Below are 20,488 nucleotides of genomic sequence, written 5' to 3'. Positions count from 1 at the left end.
TGCAAGGAAGATGTGGAAGATCTGCTTGCAACACTTCCTCTAGATGATTATAATTACTACGAGCAAAATTCACGCACAGAAAGCAAATGTATTGTGATCAGGCACGATATTCTCGAGCGATCATTTCCGGTGGACCATCATTTCAGGGATGGGTCGCACGCCATTACATGGGACGCTTTGTAGTATCGACGAAAGACTTTCTGACACAGCGCCAGAAATGGTGTCAGCAGTAATCGCATGCTGCCTTTGTCACAACGAAAAACGCGATAAGGCAGTTGTGGTGTTGATGTGGCGGAGAACGTACGATTTCAGAGTACGATACGGCCGCACCACATTGGCCGAAACTTTACCATGACCGTGTAAGCCCGTGACTTTACCACTGGACACCCATATAAACTTGTAGTAGGCACACTGTACCTTCCACTGCGCAACGAAAATAAGAGTAGCGGTGGCGTTGTGAACGAAAGTATACGACCGAGAGATTGTGCTAGTAAAATACAAACTGATATCATCGTTATTACGTAGTTAGCAATATGGCCGCTACGGTAGCGGCTGGTGGCGCTGATCGCGCTGCTCGGTCGTTTGTTTTGGGCGCTTTGTTACCGCCTTCGGGAGGTATCGTTAGTACGTTTACGAAACATGACTACATATATCTTTATTATATCGCCAAGTGACCGAGAGGCGTAAATTGGCAAAAACAAACGCTTCAAACAAGTAAGCTTACATCGTTTATTGCCATCGTGAATGAAGCAGTACATGCCACAATTTTCGTACTAGTCGGGTGGAGTTAATACTGTCAGTCGCGCAGTTTACAACATACAGAAACGCAGATATCAATCTATTTCATGAAATTGAAAGCTGAAATTGAGTTTTCTGATGCTGTTCGGCCAAAACACGGAAAACGAAGCTTAAGACAACGATATTATGCTAGGCTACCCTAGTACTTGTGCACAGTGCTGCTTGACGTGTTTCATAGTCTTTTGTCTCCATTCAGCGATTTCAGCTATAATAAAAAAGTAACATAAAATATGCTCGGCAAGGATGTACTTTCCGCAAGATGACCTCGAGATGCAATGTCCCATTCTATTCATAACACATTCGCCCTGTTGCAACAAGTATAGAAGTAAAAAAAAGTTATGCTAAATTTTATATCACGCATTGTCTGCTCTTGATATTTCTGCTGCACATTAATTGTGCAGGTGCGGCAGGAAAGGCTTCAACACAAGGGTAGTACTCGCAGGAAAGCGAGGAAGGTTATGGAGACAACAGTGATTAAAAGAACCTTTGCAAATATTGTGTGAATAAACAAGGACACTAAACATAAATGGCCAATTATTGCTCTGGGATCCTTGGAAAATTTAATTTATGGTTTCATGTTGAAAAAAGATCTCGGGTTGTGTATTCAAACAAGTCAAAGGGGTCCCTAGGAGATGATCATTTCAATTGAATAACAGAGGTGAGCAAGGAATGCCTCAGTCTGGAGCCAACGCTTCAACAAGCGAACATATTTGTGAGGCCCATGGCGAAGACAAATTCCCTCTCTGAGGCTTCCCTTGCTCGTCCACTATTGATTGGCTCAATGTTAAGCCAGACCTAGTCGGGCTATATTTCAAAAAGCTTTTGCAAAGACACTGCTCAGGTTTGTCATCTGCTGTTTGATGAGAACAAAATTTTGTTTTTAGGGATTTTTCTTGTTTGAGAAGTGCAGAATTGGCCAGCTATATCTATTTTCCTTTTCTAGCTATCGCTTACGGTGCAGGGCTAGCCTGGTTATTGACTTCATGCAAACTGTACATGACCCTTTTGTAATTAACACATGTAAAATAACGCGCGTATCCAGATGGAATTCTAATCCTAGCCCTTTCCATCTGAACAACGTTCTGTTAGATTTCATCATGTCATATGGATATCTGGGTGTACACATTACAAGTAACTTAAATGAGACCATTAATATAAAGTACGTCATTAACAATGCTGATCAGATGCTCGGGTACCTACGGCGCCACTTTTACAAAGCACCATCTGCTTCAAAACCACAGCATTACAAGACTAATACGCTCAAAACCTGAATATGCATCTCCAATATGGGATTCTAGTAGCATTAGTCTTATTACTTCACTCTACTCGTTTCATTCTTTTTGATTATAACCGTACCACGACTACATCAATAAAAAGTACCTTAGCACATACTTCACTAGCTAACTGCCGCAAATCCGCCAGTATATTGCTATTTCATAAAAGTTTCCATGACACCACACTTCACGAGGACATCATACTGCAACCTCAGTACATTTCAAACCGCGTTGGTAATCAAAGTAAGCTAGGGATTTATTCATGTTACACGAATTCTTTCTTTGAATCATTCATCCTCCGTCAATCTCAAGAATAAAACCACCTTCCCTCAAGTATGGCAGCCATCACCAATAGTAAGCATTTTGGGAAAGCATTAGCTAACATTGTATACACAGAATAATCCTTACGTAACAAGAACACACTGGTCTTGTATGTGTGCTTGCTTTACTCTACTAATTTGTAACCATTCCCCGTTTTAAAGTCATATAGTCCCGAGGGTACCTTGAATAAAAGAATAATATACTGAAGAGTGACTGCCAGGGTTTCAGTCTTCATGAAGTATAATTTCTTCAAATGTCATTGAGCGTTTTTGAAAGTGTAGAGATTATTTGTATTCTCAAGTAACAAATTAACATTGTGAGGCAGCATGTGATACTTTGTGGTAATGCCCGTGAAACTGATTTGCAAAGAGGAGATGACATTTTGTGTATTAGCAAATAGGAGCTTGCTTAATTGTTTCTCTTCTCGTCGTCACGGCTATAACGACTTGAAAAGAAACAAGTTGGCACTCAACATGCTGCTTCTCCGGTTGTCATAAAACGCCCTTAAATGCAAGAAGCTTGTATGTAATATTTTAGAATTGCCGCTCTGTACCGTACAAAACTGTTGACTGCTGCTTTCATGATGCTCACACCCCTCTATCTGGTAAACTTACAAACATGTCATGGTGAGTCACATGGTTCAAGAGGACCTGTTGTGATTATGGTGACTGCTGAGCTTCTTACGGCTTTGCGTGGGCAGCTTTCAGACCAATATTATCTCTTTTTTCCGTCTTTCTGAAAAGAGAAATGATGAAACCATGACAAACATGCAAGCATAAAATTGCGAAACAAAAGTTAGTCAAATCAATGAACAACTCACGGTTCTACGTGAAGTGTTCAGAAACATACCTTGTGAGGATTCTGGCCCAGTGGTGGCACATTCACTGTTGCCTTGTACGTCGAGGAACAATAGAGTCCAAAGGGGTGAACAAATGTGAGCAGCGTCTTGCAGGCTGTAGTAGAACAAAAAAAGAGCCTCAATCACTATGGCGGGAGTCCGGGTGAATTTATGATTCTGCATGACTAAGAACAGTGCACAAGACACTCCATGACAGAAAAGCGCGCACACACACACACACACACACACACACACACACACACACACACACACACACACTCACCGGTGCACGCAAGGTTTATCCATTTTCGCGGGTATAGTTTCCAAACAGACTGTGCTCGGTTGCAGCGGGGAATTTTTACGCTAGCTACCACATTTTTTTAAAAGCAACACATCATTGCGTGGCCAGACGCGGCAGACAACTAACGACGGAAGCCTTGCATGCAGCCGATATGGCAGTGAAACGTCGCAGCTGATAAAATTCATCGTCTTTAAACACGTTCGCTCGGCGGCGGTTGTCGAATGTTGGACGCATAAACGGACTGAGATATTATTGTCGCCTAATTAAAACAAACCTGCGTGATGCTGCTCAAAGGAAACGACCACTTCGTTCGCAAAGATTACCGCCGTACAATTTGAATCGAGAAACGGCACGTACTGCGATCGATACCAGAGGGCTGCTGCATATCAAACGTCAGTGAGATCGCGAAGTTTTATTCAAGTAATGAAACATAAATCTTAATAAAAGTGCATTAAAACAACTGTCAACTTATTTTGTAAGAAACTGACATGTTAACTGTGTTTTTGATATTATATGTACATTTATAGATCAAATATTTATCCGCGTTGCGCGCCCCCATAGCAGAAAAAAATGCGAATTAAAGTACGCGAGGAAATTACAGTAGCTCCCCTTGCGCGCTTCAGGCTGGAACGCACCGCGGTTGATTTTTCGCCGTCTGTGGCGGTCGCTGGAACTTGAGAGTGTGCGGGGCCTGGCTTTACACGCACTTTCAGCAGCAGATTAATCGAACGGTGCACAAGAACTTTATCAAGCGAGATAAGCGCCCGCGCGAAAGTGGGGGTGAAGTTTGTCTTCACTCGGGGCCCTCTCGAAGCGAGCGAGCGGCGCGAGTTAGCAGTACCGCGTAGCGGCCTCACAGCTGCTCGCGCGGCCGGGACCGTGGTCTCTCCACTTTTGCTCACGACTGTACATATATACACACAGGTATACAAATACACGCACGAACGAACGTATAAAGGGTAGGACCCCTTCGATCCTCCGAAATAAAATCCTTACTTCGAATGGTACAAACGGACTCGTATCCGTCACAAGGCGTGTTAAGTCACTACAACTGAGACATCCCGGCAAATTGCCCAGACTGCCCATTACTTTATTGCTTACTCTCACACATGCTATGGTAATTTACTGCGTTACCAAGGAGCCCTCTCTCAAGGGAGCTCGAATGGGAAGAAGCCCTCAAAATGCCGGACCGTCCAGAGGGCCCAAGAACTGGCGGAGCGTCACCACGTTCCCGTCCCAACTTTGATGTCGCCTACGGTTTCGGCCTGAGGAGCTCCCCGCCTGGGATCTCCAACGGCTTAACACTCGTCAGGACCTCAATTAAGTTCTGGACTGACTGACTGAATAGGCCCGTGGCTTGAACAGCTCAAAAGTTCACGTGCAAACGCGCTGTACTTTGCAAGAAAAAGTGATGCAATGTTTTGTAGCATACATATGAAGTTTTCTCACCGAGACCGTAAGGCAAGAGATGTTTTAAAGGGTGTTTAAAGAAAAACTCACACAGGTGAAGTGGACAGTTATGGGAGCGCATTTTGGGTGCCGAAACCTACCGAATAATGATCGTTGCCAAGAGAACCATCGTGCCAGCAGTTTGGTCAGGGATCGTTAACAAAGCGTTATTTAACCCTAACCGTAGTTGACAGCAGCTACACGTTTTCGCTATGTTCAGTGTCGGCACGTAAATTTAAACGCATTTCAAACGCTCACGTGCGCACATTTTATCCGAAGCTTATTTTTACGATTCCCTCATACCGCAGACTTACCGGCTGCTTCGTAGCAGCAAACATTCAAGTGGAAAAAGATTAAAGATGAACGAGCGTCTAGATGAAATTTATTTCGTAGAAGGGAATGGATAACCAAAGGCTGCACGCTGGCAGAAGGGCACGAGTGCTGTTCCTCAGAGCCTTGGGGGGAAGAATTCAAAGCAACTCGAAGGCGAAACGCTATTAAGGGTGACAGCAGGTTATTTTATTTCACTAATCACGTCAATATAGCAAACTTGCGATGTATTATTCATACGTTGCCGACTTTATTATCACACATTTTGCTTGATCTTTTCATTCTAATCGGGTCAACTGGATAAAACACAGCACTTAATAAACATTCAGGTATAATTTTAGATTGCTCACGTCGACTAGGGCCGATCGAACAGGCAAGATCTTGCGGGCAGTAAATGCTGCAGCTATCACACCTCTCTTGTAAGCGGGAGCGAGCGAGGTTTTCGCTTACTGCAAAACAATGAACACTAGCACATCAATCAACGTTACATGAAAAATAAATGTGCCTATAAAAAATTCAAGAAAAAGACAGGATGGAAAAACCTGGGTGGAGCGGGAAAATTGTATGCCCTAGTATTTACTCCGCTTTGAACACACGGTTCTAGAGCCGCATAGTCAGAACAATCGTGCAAGGAAGACAGCCAATTGGGCGAGTTGGTAAGTTAACCATCTTGGCTTACACGTCCGTGCGACACAGAGCAAATTAGACAAAGACGGTGGGGTGAATGGGAAGGCGCTTGTCCGAGGATGGTTGACTGACTCAATGACATAAGTGACTGGAGACCGGCCCTCGATGAGGCAGTATTGCCCGTCATACTCGGCAGCAAATTTGGGAATGAAGCCAGGGGAGTGGAATTGTAGTGTGAGCCAGACGACGGATTATACGGCAAAACTCTGTACGTACGGGAAGGTCGTTGGCGCGGCGAGCTTTATGGAGGACTGTTGGAAGAAGCACTGTTGGCGGTCGGAAGTGAGCGACCGGGCCAGTAGCCGACGCTTTTCTGTACGCTGTGTGTCATCAGAAATTGTAATGAATTCGGAGGCGTCCGTACAGTACGGTAAAATTGCGTAAAGCGTGGAGGATGATTCAGGGTTTGATCAACGAAAGAACAGTGAAAAGCCTGTAGTTAACGGTGTCGTGCTGTTAAATGCACAAGTAACAAAGAAGAGGCGAAGTGTAAATTCGAATGATCAGAATCAATGTGTATCACGAGCATGTCTCCAAGCGTGCGGTTGAAATGTAACCGGAGACCATTAGTTTGAGGGCATTGGGCAGTATATCTTCGATGAATAATACTGCATGAGCGGGCGGGCTGTTGGTTCACGTTGGACAAAAACACACGGCCTCGATCACTCGCAGTTCCCGTGGTCCACCATGATGGAGAATGAAATGATGCAATATGAAAAAGTGGCCTCACGAGCACCAGCCGCAGGGTGTAAACCTGTTTCTGCGTATCGCGTAAGGTGTTCAATTGCGAGAATTATCCAGCGATTTCCAGCAACACAGCACGGATCCAGTCCGTAACGATCGATGCCAGTGCGTTCATAAAGGCTGGCGGGACATGGTAAAGGCTTAGCGGGTTTATGGTGAAAGGTCTTCCGCTGTTGACAAGCGGGACAGAACCGAATATATTTATTGACACTGTGTACACCAAATCTGAGCAGTAGCGTTGGCGGAGCCGTGGATGCGTTTTCAGCCTGCCAGCGCGGGCATGTTGCAGGTCAGCATGGAAGTATGCACGCATATCAGGTCGCAAGTGCAAATTCATGCATGTATCATCAAAAAATCCTTAACACCTTAAGCAACATGTCCTAATTGTCTTGCTGGTTTATCCGTTGCATCTAAGTGATCCACGGATGACTCAGCGGAATAACAAGGCCTTTCTCTTAATTACATAATCATCTTGAATGATTTCTGCATGATTTTTTAAAGGGGCTGCATAGCCACATTTAATTGAATATAAACGCCATGCCAGTGAACTATTGCACGCTACACAATGGAAAAGTGTTTTATAAGCTTTGGTTCAAATAGATTTGAAAACAAAAGGAAGCACTTCACTTCTTAAAGCTTTAGCGACACATTTGTCGATTCCGCGGCAGCCGGGCTATATCGTTCATTGACCGCGAAATGGCATCGAAGGGGGAACAACTGATCGGCTTTACCAGCTGCGTTTCCTTTACGTGTCTCCAGTGCAGCGAGATGAATCTAGGTATGGGCTACCCTGGTGTACTTTCAATTGAGGAGTATTTCCTGCAATCAAGCGTGAAACCATGTAACAGCCGAACGAGGTGACCAAACACCGTTCAACTCAGTGTAGAGAAGGGGTTTCTTTGGATATTTTTGGATATTTTTCAGCTTAAACCATACACTATCCCATACCCTACTCGTCACCAACAACACTGGATCATTAGATTGTGCAGAACACACTTTGGCAGACAAAGGCTTCGCTTCAATGTTCCTGTTTTATTAAACAAATTAATTAAAAAAAAGATAATAATTGAAGAATGTGGCATACGTGTTATTAGGGAAGCCCTTTTATCATGAAATCAACGCAACATTATTTAGCACTAACTAAACTTTCCGTGTATATTGGAATTTGTCTTCATGTATTATACTGTGTAATTTAACCGTAAATGAATCTGTATATCTATATTTTCAGTTCATGATGAATCTATGTGTATTACGACGTAAAATATTAACCCCTTCTTGCTATGAACGAATTTTGTTCGTCTGTCCTCAATGCATTCCATGTATCAGGGTTGCTCGGGTTCCCTTCAAGTGACTATTGTCACTTTTATCCCGAGCCTGCCCTCATCCTTGAGATGAAAACAAACTGATTTGATTTAAAAAAAAACACACCATTCAACTCAGTGTAGAGAAGGGGTGTTGTCGCTGTTCTGTGACGTAGCGTGCGAGACTGGCGAAATGCACGGGGCAGAAAATGTTTGGCTAGTCGCAGACGGATAATGATATTACTAGAACGGAAGCACATCGGCTAAACCAATTTGACAATATACCGCACATGGTTTTTGATAATTTACACCTCCATCTCTGAAGTGTTGTTATTGCTTCGAATATAACGAATCGGATAAGCGTAAATTCACGAAAAGAAGGTTATGTGCTTCAATGGATTATTCTGCTCACTATTTTTTTACATTTTGTTCCAACATCACATGGGATCCACTGCTAGATCTTCTTGGACCGAATTCACGAAATTTTGTGGTGTCAAGTGATTTTTACCATTCCTCGACCGCATTAACTTATGATAAGCCCAACACTACGACTGGCTCTCACGAACTAATGTAGCTTACAAGATTTTTTGTCATATGGGCAATTGCGTTGACGTCCCTTTCGTGTTGCAAGTTTAATTAATGAAACCGATTTGCCGAGTTGTCTTAAGTTAAGTTTCCAGTGCTTCAGTGATCGGAAACACTAATGCAGTTTGAGTTAAGGCCTCTTCTGACATCTTTTTTTATGGTTGCCTTCGCGAAGGATTCTTCGAGAAAAGATGATAGCCGGAAATCTCTTAATATTTGAAATTCCACATGTCACCCAAATCTTGACTCAACAGCTCATAAGCATTGACTTTTCATGGTAATGAGCGTCAGAAGTGAAGTTTGGGTATCATGGTGGGGCGATCAAACCGCAGTGTCCCGTGAACGTGCGCACCTGTATTGGACACTGTAATTTCACTTCTTTGGACAACAGCTCCACTTTGGTGCATGATCAGCCCCCGAAGCCGCATTAAAAAGAAAAAAAAAACAAGAACAACCTTCTTAAGAGGAAGTGTAAGAGGGGAAGAAAAAAAACTTTGTTATGTTCATTACGTGGTTCAATCCAATATTGCCATTAGCTGCAGTGTGCTCAATGGCGTGCAGCACAATAAACATGAATACAAGAAGGCGAGTTTCCGGCCCAGGGTAACGCGGATGTGACAAAAATATAATGAAACCTAATATACATAATAGAACAATCTTCTGCACACGCGACACACGACTATGCACACAAACGTGACTGTCTACGATAGCTGCCATCTGCTCCTATGCTGGGATAGCCGTTCAGGTTTCTAGTTGTCCCAGCTGCAGTGCCTTGAAAACGGAGAAATTGAGACGCGGTAGAAGAAAATTAGTCTGCAGAAAACTAAAGTAATGTTTAACAGTCTCGGAAGAGAACAGCAGTTTACGATAGGTAGCGAGGCACTGGACGTGGTAAGGGAATACATCTACTTAGGACAGGTAGTGACCGCGAATCCGGATCATGAGACTGAAATAATCAGAAGAATAAGAATGGGCTGGGGTGCGTTTCGTAGGCATTCTGAGATCATGAACAGTAGGTTGCCATGATCCCTCAAGAGAACAGTGTATAACAGCTGTGTCTTACCAGTACTCACGTACGCGGCAGAAAGCTGGAGGCTTACGAAATGGGTTCTACTCAAATTGAGGAAGACGCAACGTGCTATGGAAAGAAGAATGATGGGTGTAACGTTAAGGGATAAGAAAAGAGCTGATTGGGGGAGGGAACAAACGCGAGTCAATGACATCTGAGTTGAAATCAAGAAAAAGAAACGGGAATGGGCAGGACATGTAATGAACAGGTGGAGACAACCGATTATCACTAAGGGTTACGGACTGGATTCCAAGGGAATGAAAGCGCAGCAGGGGCAGCAGAAAGTTGGGTGGGCGGATGAGGTTAAGACGTTTTTAGGGACGACATGGCCACAATTAGTACAAGACCGGTGTAGTTGGAGGAGTATGGGAGAGGCATTTGCCTGGCAGTGGGCGTAAGTAGGTACCGATGATGATGATGATGATGATGATGGTGATGGTGATGGTGATGATGATGATGATGATGATGATGATGATGATGATGATGATGATGATGATGATGAGAAGAAATCAGCTTGCACGCTTGGACGCGAAGAAAGCCCATTGCGCTGGAGAAGCACGTGCCACCGAACACGATGCGTCACACACGCAGCTGATTCAGGCTGACCCGCCGTTGTCACCAGGCTCCGTCCTTTGCGTAAATAAGGAAGCCAACGAACTCCTCCGCGATGGCTTGGCTTGTCTTACTCGTGGCCTCCGAGATTGCACCGGCGTCGATGCGTCAAAAGTATGCCTTGCATGTTTACTAGTTGAAATTGGAGGATTGAAATGTGTGCCCTAAATTATTACCTAGAAAGGCTATTCAACGTAATTGTGTTATTATTCAGTTAAGTATTTTGATTTCTTCTAGAAGTAATGGTCGCCTCGTTGAGCACGTGCTGGTGGGCGAGTTCGTTATGCATAAAACAGCGGACGAAGGAAGGAGAGACGAGACACCATGGGAGCGGTATCGCGGGAACGGTACTTAGAAGATGTTCTGTATTGTGGTTCCGTGTGCGATGCGAATGATGGCCCTGTTTCTTCTTGTAGTTTTGATCCTTGACAGCAGCTATTTATTCCTGTGTCAAGAAATAAAACGCTCAGTTCTTAGTGCGCCTACGTGGTGTCTCGTGTCTTCTTCCTTCGTCCGTTGTTTTATTTGGCGCCTTCGTTGTAAGCATTGAGCAATTTAGAACAAGGGTTAGAATTGTGCTGACAAAGGAAATAAAAAATTGGCGCAGCTAAACAAAAGGAAAAGGTATAGCACACACACTTGCAGTCTCTTCCGATCTCTCTCATGCCATATATCTACGCTTTTCCACTTCGACACTTCTGATAACGGCGGTATTACGTAGCGTGCGAATGTAGGAAAAGGGCAGAAAAGTGCGAAGCGGGCTACTTAAGATTAATCTTTATTTGCGAACGAGCATGATTTATATGCGCAGAAAACAAATAAAACACAGAAAGTAAAGGTGATATCCAAAGCCAATGCATCGTTGACAATTTAGATAATCGATCACAACCAGATCACAAAGTTGCGCGTTTTGTCGACGACTTCATTCGCCAGTATTCGAATGAGGCGGTACCTATGGCTCCTTTTCACAAGTTCGCCTTTTAACAGCCTTTACTGTTCATTAAATGTAGTTGCGAAGGTACTTCAGGCTGTCTCGATGTATTGCCACCAAACTGATCGCAGGCTTCGCTGTATCTCTGACGTTTTCTACACACAATCACGGCGGTCGAGAGAAGCAGGTTTACGCTAGGTGCGAGTTACATTAGAGTTCAGGAGGGTAAAAAGAAACTCGAACCTTCTAAACACCACGCGAGCGCGAGTTTAAGCCAGAAAGGCTGAACACGACGAGAGAGAGAGAGAGGGCAAACTTTTATTTCACATCAACAAGATTTGAGTCCGGCGTCTTTTTAGTGGGTCTGGGCACCCGCCGCGGACGCGGTTCCGAGACCCTGTCTCGAAGCGGCTTCCTCGGCTTGCTGGATGGCCCAGAGTTGTGCTGTCAGGTCAGAGCTGAGCAGTGCGGTCATCCAGCGTGACCGGAGGCTGGCGGTGGAAGAGACGGAGGGGTCGGCACTGCCCGACTTGTTTGTTAGGTCCCGACACTCCCATAACATGTGATTTAGTGTGGCAACCTCGCCACACGATGTGCATCTGTTTGTAGTGTACATGTCTGGATACATGGCGTGCATGAGTCCGGGGTTTCTGTAAGAGTCTGTTGTAAGGCGTTGCTCGAGGCCTGACTCACCGAGCAGCATCGGAGGAAGAGCCCCCGCGGGGCACTGCAAACGTCTGGGCATGGGAAGATCGTATGACCAGTTTTCACGACATCACGGCACACTACCAATTACAAAGAAGCATATACCCATTCCCTCACGCTAGGTTAGACAGGACAACGACGAGAGAACGCGAGGAATTATGAGCGCTTGAGGTAGCGGATGTGCCCTAGCACCTCCTGCCAAATGCTGCAGCGTGAGTGCCCCAGAGTTCGTCGGCCACTCCGAATCTGCCATTGGAATTAAGTATTAACGTTAGCTTGTTCCTACGGTGGAATGGATCTCAATAATTTTTTTAAGGATACGATCATGTCTTCGAAGGTGGTACACCAGTCATGAAAGAAAATTGTCAGACAAACAGTTTATTCTACCATAACAATGACTATACATCATTGAAACCAGAAAATCTGGTTGTCCATGACTGTGGGGTTTCTTTCTGGTCCAAGACTCAAGAGAAAGAGCATTTCTGGAACGAGAACAAAAAATACAGGTTAGCGCTGCGCACATCTAGAACAGACCGATGCCCGATGGAATTGTTCGCTACAGATAATCCAGCGGAACTTACACTTCTTCTTGCGGAGGAGGGTGGAGTAGCTGAGAGGAGAGCCAAGGCCGTAGCCGTAGTTCAGGCCGTAGCCGAGGAGCCCGTGGCCGTAACCGTAGCTGCCGGCACCGTAGCCGAGGGAGCCAACACCGTAGCCGTAGTAGGCTGGGGCAGCATGAGCAACGCCGTAGGTAGCAACGGCTGGGGCAGCGTGGGCAACGTGGGAAACACCGTAGGTGGCGACGGCTGGGGCAGCGTGGGCAACGTGGGCAACTCCGTAGGTAGCGACGGCTGGGGCAGCGTGGGCAACGTGGGAAACGCCGTAGGTGGCGACGGCTGGGGCAGCGTGGACAGCAGTCACGGCTGGGGCAGCGGCGTAGCTGGCGACCACTGGAGCGGAGTGGACAACCTTGGTGACAGCTGGGGCGGCGGCGTAGGTCTGGACAACTGGAGTGGACTGGACCACCCTGGTCACAGCTGGGGCGGCGGCGTAGGTCTGGACAACTGGAGCAGACTGGACCACCCTGGTGACAGCTGGGGCGGACTGGACGACCCTGGTCACAGCTGGAGCAGCGGCGTAGGTGACAGCTGGAGCGGACTGGACCACCCTGGTGACAGCTGGGGCAGCAGCGTAGGTCTGGACAACTGGAGCGGCCTGGACCACCCTGGTGACAGCTGGGGCAGCAGCGTAGGTGACAGCTGGGGCGGCGTGCACAGCGGTCACGGCTGGAGCGGCGTGGACAGCGGTCACAGCTGGAGCAGCGTGGTAGGTGGAGACCGTGCGAGTAACAGCTGGAGCAGCGACGGCGTAGCTGGCGGCGGGGGCGTATCCGTATCCGTAGCCAGCACCGTAGCCGGTCAGGCCGGAGTAGCCAACTCCGTGGGACAGGCCATAATGGGACAGACCAAGGCCACCGTATCCAAGACCAGAATAACCGAGGCTGCCATAGCCAAGGCCGTAGCCGAGGTTGCTGGCGAGGGTGTAGCCACCGGCAGCGTGACCAACGTGACCAGCAAAGGCGCTGGTGGCCAAGGCGAGGACGATGCAGGCACGCAGCTGCAAAGGAAAAGGATATTTCAAATAAATTCTCGGATTTTACAAGCCAGAACCACGAGTTCATTATGAGCCACGCCGTAGTCGGGGACCTCGGATTAATTTTCGCCACCAGGAGATCATTATTCTCCCCCCAATGCGAGGGACACGGGTGTTGTTGCTTTCCCTCCACCCGCATCTAAATGCATATGCCGCGGCCGGGGTTTATCCCGCCACCTCTTGCTCAACAACCTAGCCACTAACCCACCGTGGCGGGGAAGTAAATGACATGACGTCTCAGAAGTATTCCTGACGCAAATTTATTCGGTGAGCGTGCGTTTCTAATTTATGTCTTGCATGAACAGGAATTATTTTTTACTTCAAATTCTTGGTGCAGATTCACTGCAAGTTACGATAGGGAATGCTGTCAGATCTCGTTGCAGGTAGCTCAGGCGCGGTCTACTGAACAGCGAAACGGCTTCCGCTAGGCCTGGAGCCTAAACATCGCTTACGTGAATAATACCTTCGCTTTCAGAAAAAATATATTGCTGAAAATGATTGTGTGCTTCTGAATTACCGTCCAATTATTAACAGCGGCTATATTTGGTATGAGTTTAACGAACAGCATCTTTAGTAAACCTACGAAATCATGGTAACTCTAGCTCTAAGCAAGCGGTGCTTTTTAAAGCAACGCATTCATAAATGTCGGCGTAACATCGCCTCGTGAGAGTGAAGAGGTCACCGGTGGCTTACCATTGTGGTGTTCCTAATCCGTCGGAGGAGCAGATGCTTCTAACTGGGTCCGCTTTCGAGCCTGCTTTTATACCTGGTAGTTGGCTTCGAGAACAAGTTATAAACTGGCTTTGACTGTAGGCGAGGGAAACACAACGCCCATTTTGAGATCATCAATACCCTCTCCATCGTCGCTTAAGGGAGCCAGCATGCACCACAAGTAATGCTAAGGAGCTTCCATATTTTTTATACCTGCCTAGTTCTTACTTTTCTTTACGTAGTGAGCACGCAATCTACATATTTTTTACTGCACTTTTTACCACTGTGTTCCGCCGCGCAATAGTATGTGATGGAGTAAAACCGGTATGCCATCTAGAAGTGCTCAATTACTTATTCAGTTTGCCGACGAACTCGCACGTGCCAACGCGAAGATCACCTTTGTTCGACCCTCTGAGTCTGTGTGATTTGCATCGAAATAAGTGCGAAAGTATATGTTCTTTCGTGTCACTAGGTGCGAGAATAGCCGCGCTCAGCTATCTAGTGCAGTGTACTACAGGAAATGGATAAGACAATCTGAACTGAACTGTATGCTGAGGTATAGCCTCAAAGTTTGGCGCATCACAAGCTGCAAAATTGGAAGTAGTGGCGCCTATGCCAACGCCCAGACTCAACGGTGAAATGTACACCACGGTGATGTCCAATTAGCGCAGCGTTGCGAACCCCACCCCGCTCCGACGTACCCTTCGCACGGCAAGGCATTCAAGATAGACCGCGGTCACTGCCAAGGGGATCAAAGGCTATCTTTGACTGCCCTGTACTTTTGCTGAGCGCATTGAAGTTAGTTTTACTGCAAAGTATTTCCAAAGTTGTGTATTTTAACGTCCAGTGGCATTTTAGGAATTCGATAAGAAGCGTTTAAGGCCACTTGGGAGAAAGTTGACTTGGGCTAAATTGTCTATAAGTGCATAGCGTATACTATTAATCTAGGCAAACTCGCAGGGCTGGTAATTGTCTATCATTCCATTAGCAGCCTTTCAATAGTGCCTAATCAGACGACGCGTGCACCTGGCCGGCCGTGAGTGGTAGTGACGCGGATATGGCGAATGCCCTAGAACAGCGCATGGCTGGTGAACTCTAAGTTGCTCCAAGGCGCCCAGGCACAAAATACCTACAGAAACTGTATAGGCGCGTTGCTTGCTCAACATTTGCATGTTGATGGATTTATCTCTCGTATGCATTGCGTACTCAATGCACGCGTTGCGCACAGTAATTATGCCAGTTATAAGAATGCGGACGCGATACGTGGCTGTCGGGTTCTCGAACACATATTTGAACACGAGCGATGGTTGTACTTCACAGAACACTCCGCAAACGAAGGCAGAAAACCTCTTTGCTATCCTAGCTTTCAGGGCGCAAGCGTTCAACGCCCCGCGGAAGGCAAGTGAAAGGCAGACCAGCCAACGCGCACAAAGCATGTACACTGCTCTTGACGAAGCTGCACAGGCTACATTTTGCGAGCAGTCACTTTTTTAAAGACCTTACAGGCCTCAAAGTGAGGCATTGACTAAGGGGGGCAGTGCGTAGAAAATACATAGAATATATGACATCTATGAAACAGTATCAGCTTACAAACTACAATGTAAAGTGCAACCGAGATGCAAAAGAATTATTTGGTTCACGATTCACTAGGGAAAAAAAAACATAACATAATATAATAACAAAGAATAAATCACACAGATTGTGTTGAGTGAAGTAGTGTAATTAACAAGGCCAGAGGGGTAAACAGTATTATTGATTAAAAGAAAGAGAGAGAAGTTACTAACGCAACATTCCAACGGAAATGTAAACTTAGCGACATAACGGTAATAATGCGACAATGCAGCCCGTGGAAGATCTGCTTACAACACTTTCTCTAGATGTCTATAAGTACTGTGAGCATAAAAGACGCACATAAAGCAAAGTTGTAATCAGGGACGATATTCTCGAGCGATAATTTCCGGAGGACCATAACTTTAGGAACATGTCGCACGTTGTTACGATCGGCCTGCGGGGGTGGCGTCCTTCGGTGAAGCGACCTTCGAACCCTTCCCGGCTGCTGTGACGAGGGGCTTTGGAGAGCCAACGATGCGTATCGTAGGAGAACTGGGGACGCCAGCAAAGTTAACCGACCACGCACCACCTTCGGAGAAGTGGAGACCACAGCAAAGTTAATCAACCATGCGCCTCCTTCGAAGAGTCGACGGCGCAAGCAAGTCTAGCCACGTTCGGCGGACAGAGTATTGTTACTTGATTTACTGTCGCCTTCATGGTCTACTTGCAGCAAGAGAGCTGCTGAAAAAGGGTGTTTTACGCTGCGTTTTCGCGGGCTCCAGAATTCGTCTCAGTCTGCTTAAAGTTGTGGCGGCTACCTGAGAAGTCAGCTCTGGAATGAAGAGGTGCCCGCTGGGGTCAAGCGTGACCACCTGTCTACAAGGACCCACTCAACTTGGTGGGTTCTGGGAATCCGAAGTGCGTATGTGAGTGTGTGAGCACTCACCCTCAAAGGCGGGTCGACTACGCCTCCAGCGACTGTGAATGGTCCTATCGGATGAAGGTTAGACAGCCATTTTTCCTCACCAAGGGATCTAGAGAGGACTGAGGTTTTTTAAGCAGCAGTTTTGCGGCTGCTTGCTGTGTGTTTTGTGCTCGTATGCTTTGTGCTGTGTGCCTCGTCTTGCGTGCTTCATTTGGGAGTCATGCCAGACTGTTGAAATGTACATCCTGTCGTAATGTAAATACTGCAAATAAATCCCGTACTCCTAGTTTTTGATGAGAGCAAGTTCCTCCCTACAACCACGTCCCAAGCGTGGGTGAGTTGGACGACGGCATGGGCCAGCTACCACATATTTCAAGCACGACTACACCGCTGACTACCCGTACAACTGGTAGCCAGCGATGGAAAGTCCCTCCCTTCAACTACGTCTAAACTTTACAACTGGATGACAGTAGGGAGATTGTCCTCCGAAACCCTTAAAACATCTCTTCATGGGATGCTTTGTAGTAGTAAAATAATGCGCGTATTCAGATCTAATTTTAATCCTAGTCTTTACCAGTTGAACAACGCCCTGTTAGATTTCATCATGTCATATAGAAATCTGGTTGTACACATTACAAATAACCTAAATTAGACCATTAATATAAAATGCGTCATTAACAATACTAATCAGATGCTCGTGTACTTATGGCACAACTTTTCCGAAGCACCGTCTACTTGAAAACCACTACTTTACAAGAATAATGCGCTTCAAACCAGAGTATGCATCTTTAATATGGGATCCTAGCAGCATTAATCTTATGACTTCACTCCACTAGTTTCATTCTGTCTCATTATAACTGTACCACGAATATCTCGATAAAAACGTAACCTAGCACTTATTCCACTAGATAACAGCCGCAATGTCACCAGTATTTTGCTATTTCATAAAGGTTTCCATGACACCACACTTCACGACGACTTCATACTGTGACCTGAGTACATTTCAAACCGCGTTGATCATCACAGTAAGGTAGGAGTTTATTCATTTTAAAAGAAGTCTTTCTTTCAATCTTTCATCCTCCGTACATCTCAAGAATGAAACCACCTTCCCCCAAGTATGGCAGCCATCACCAACAGCAACATTTTTGGGAAAGCATTAGCTAACACTCTATACTCAGAAGAGTAATTACATTACCAGAACTCACTGTACCTTTATGTGTGCTTGCTTTACTCTACTAATTTGTAACCATTGCCCGTTTTAATGTCATAGGGCCCTGATGGTACTTTAAATAAAAGCTAGAATAATAAACAGAAGAGCGACGGCCAGGGTTTCAGTCATCATGAAGTGTAATTTCTTCAAAATTGCATCGAGCGTTTTTTAAGGTTTCGAGTTAATTTGCATTTTCACGTTCAAAAATAACGTTGTGAGGAAGCACGTGATACTTTGTGGTAATGCCTGCAAACTAATTTGCAAAGAGCAGATGACATAGTGAATTAGCAAGTACAAGCTTGCTACATTGTTTCTCTTCTGATCGCAATGGCTATGATGACTCGAAAAGAAACAAGTTGGCACTGAACATGTTACTTCTCCGGTTGTCATGAAACGCCCTTAAATGCAAGTAATCTTGTAAGTGAGTGAATGAAACAACTTTATTTGGTCCGCAATAGAGGCGAGCGAACTCAACGTCACCTGGCTAGGCCCAGTCGGGCACCATCAGGTGAAACCTGATGGTCCTCTCGCGAGCCCTCCGGAGTGCCAGAATTTGAGAGGTCTGGTCCTGGGCCCTAATGAGCTTCATTATTTCCTCTTGGGTGAAAGAAAGACCGGCAGAGGCGCAGTCCCACAGGACATGCTCGAAGTCCGCATAACCACCGCACAAAGGCAGTCCGGGCTTGGAAACCATGCGGGATACATTGTGTGCAGCGCCGCGGGGCTCGGGTAAGTGCTTGGTTGCAGAAGTCTGAGAGTGACTGCCTGGGCCCTGCACAGCGAGGAGTGCGGGAAAGGCAGGAGTCTTCTTGATAGATAATTATGTTTGCAGATCTCATTGTACGAGCAGAGAGCCTCGGGTCGTCCAGGAGAGGACGCGTTACCCGGCGCACGGTCAAACCTCGTGCAGCCGAGTGCACCTCCTCGTTGGGGTTTAGCGAGGCACCCCCAATGGTTCCAACGTGCCCAGGGAACCAGACCAATGCGTAATGTTCGATCTTTTTAGCATTTTCGATTATACGTAGGGCGTGGGGAGCGACCATTCCCATTTGAAAGGCCCTGACAGCGGCCTTGGAATCTGAATAAATCGTGTCATGTACACTGTCCGTCAAGGCAAGAGCAATAGCAACCTCCTCTGCAACGCTGGAACTAGAAGTGCGGATGGTAGCGCAGCTGAGGACTTTGGAATAACAGTCGATGACCACTGAGGAGAAGGCTTCTTCTTGAGCGTATGAAGTAGCGTCTACGAAGCATGTTCTATTCTTGTTCAAGCGGGCGCTGGTGAGCAGAGCTTTACCCCTGGCTCGTCTTCGTCCCTCGTTGTAGGTGGGATGCACATTGCGTGGCATCCGGTGTATGGAAATATTGGATCTCACGTCGTTGGGCGGCTTCACAGCGTCAGGACCGACGACCGTGGGGTTATCTCCCAGCTTGCCAAGTATGGCTCGGCAAGCTTGTATGTAAAATTTTAGCATTGCCACTCTGTTCGGTACAAAACTCTACACTGCTGCTTTCCAGATGCACACACCCCTCTATCTGGTAAACTTGCAAACACTTCATGGTGAGTCATATAGTTCAAGAGGACCTGTTATCATTATGGTGACTGTTGAGCTTCTTATGGGTTGGCGTGGGCAGCTTGCAGACCGATATTATCTCTTTTGTCCGTCTTTCTGAAAAGAGAAATGATGAAACCACGACAAACATGCAAGCACGCAATGGCGAAACAAAAGTTAGTCAAGCAAATAAACAACTCACGGTTCTAGGTAAAGTGTTCAGAAACATACCTTGTGAGGGGTGACACATTCACTGTTACCTTGTACGTCGAGGGACAATAATAACAATAACAAGATCTTTGTTTGAATCCTCTTTGAAGAGCAATGATCTTATAAATATTATTTTTCAGTTTTAAGAAATGACTACTGCAATCTGTTTGATCCGCCTCGCACGCAGTAAAATTTGAAAATGTGAAGCATTGCTTTTTTACTCACCGGTCCACACACCCAGAGGCTGCAAGGTTAATCCATTTTCGCGGGTAGTGTCCAAACGGACTGTGCTCGGTTCTAGCGGCGAATTTTCACGCCAGCTAGTATATTTTCTTTAAAACAACACGTCATTGCGCGGCCAGACGCAGCTGATCACTAACGATGGAAGCCGGGAATGCAGCCGTTATGACAGTGAAACGTCGCAGCTGATAAAATTCACCCTCTTTAAACACGTTCGCTTGGTGGCGGCTGTAAAATGTTGGACGCATAAACTGACTAAGACACTATTGTCATCTAATTTCAGCAAACCTGCGTGACGCTGCTCAAATAAAACTAACACCCCGTTGGAGAGGAACCATGATCTCTCCACTTTTGCTCACGACGGTACATATATACCCACACGTGTACAAACACACGCTCGAAAGAATATACAGGGGGTAGGACCCCCCTCGATCCCCCGAAATAAAATCCTTACTAGGCCCGTGGCTCGAACACCTCAAAAGTTCACATG

The 20,488-nt window shown here is 46.1% G+C and overlaps 2 protein-coding genes across 2 annotated transcripts in view; both read right to left on the bottom strand.

Moving 5' to 3' along the window:
* Positions 1-11,985, bottom strand: part of LOC126541747 (uncharacterized) — a 38,470-nt gene extending 26,485 nt beyond the window's left edge. The window contains exons 1-2 of the mRNA XM_072286873.1: positions 11,934-11,985; positions 3,243-3,346 (exon numbers count right to left, since the gene is read on the bottom strand). Of these exons, the coding sequence (XP_072142974.1) occupies positions 3,243-3,346; positions 11,934-11,985 (156 nt within the window). The remainder of the gene's footprint in view (positions 1-3,242; positions 3,347-11,933) is intronic.
* A 328-nt stretch (positions 11,986-12,313) lies between these two features.
* On the bottom strand, positions 12,314-14,316 carry LOC126541840 (uncharacterized). The gene is made up of 3 exons (XM_055075612.2): positions 14,292-14,316; positions 12,527-13,562; positions 12,314-12,427 (listed from the first exon to the last, which is right to left on the bottom strand). Coding segments are annotated over exons 1-3 (1,041 nt in total). The 5' UTR covers positions 14,295-14,316; the 3' UTR covers positions 12,314-12,425.
* Between the last annotated feature and the right edge of the window lie 6,172 nt (positions 14,317-20,488).

This window comes from Dermacentor andersoni, chromosome 3 (genome assembly GCF_023375885.2).
Source record: "Dermacentor andersoni chromosome 3, qqDerAnde1_hic_scaffold, whole genome shotgun sequence".
In the NCBI taxonomy this organism is placed as follows: Eukaryota; Metazoa; Arthropoda; class Arachnida; order Ixodida; family Ixodidae; genus Dermacentor; species Dermacentor andersoni.
This window is presented reverse-complemented; position numbering and strand designations above follow the sequence as displayed.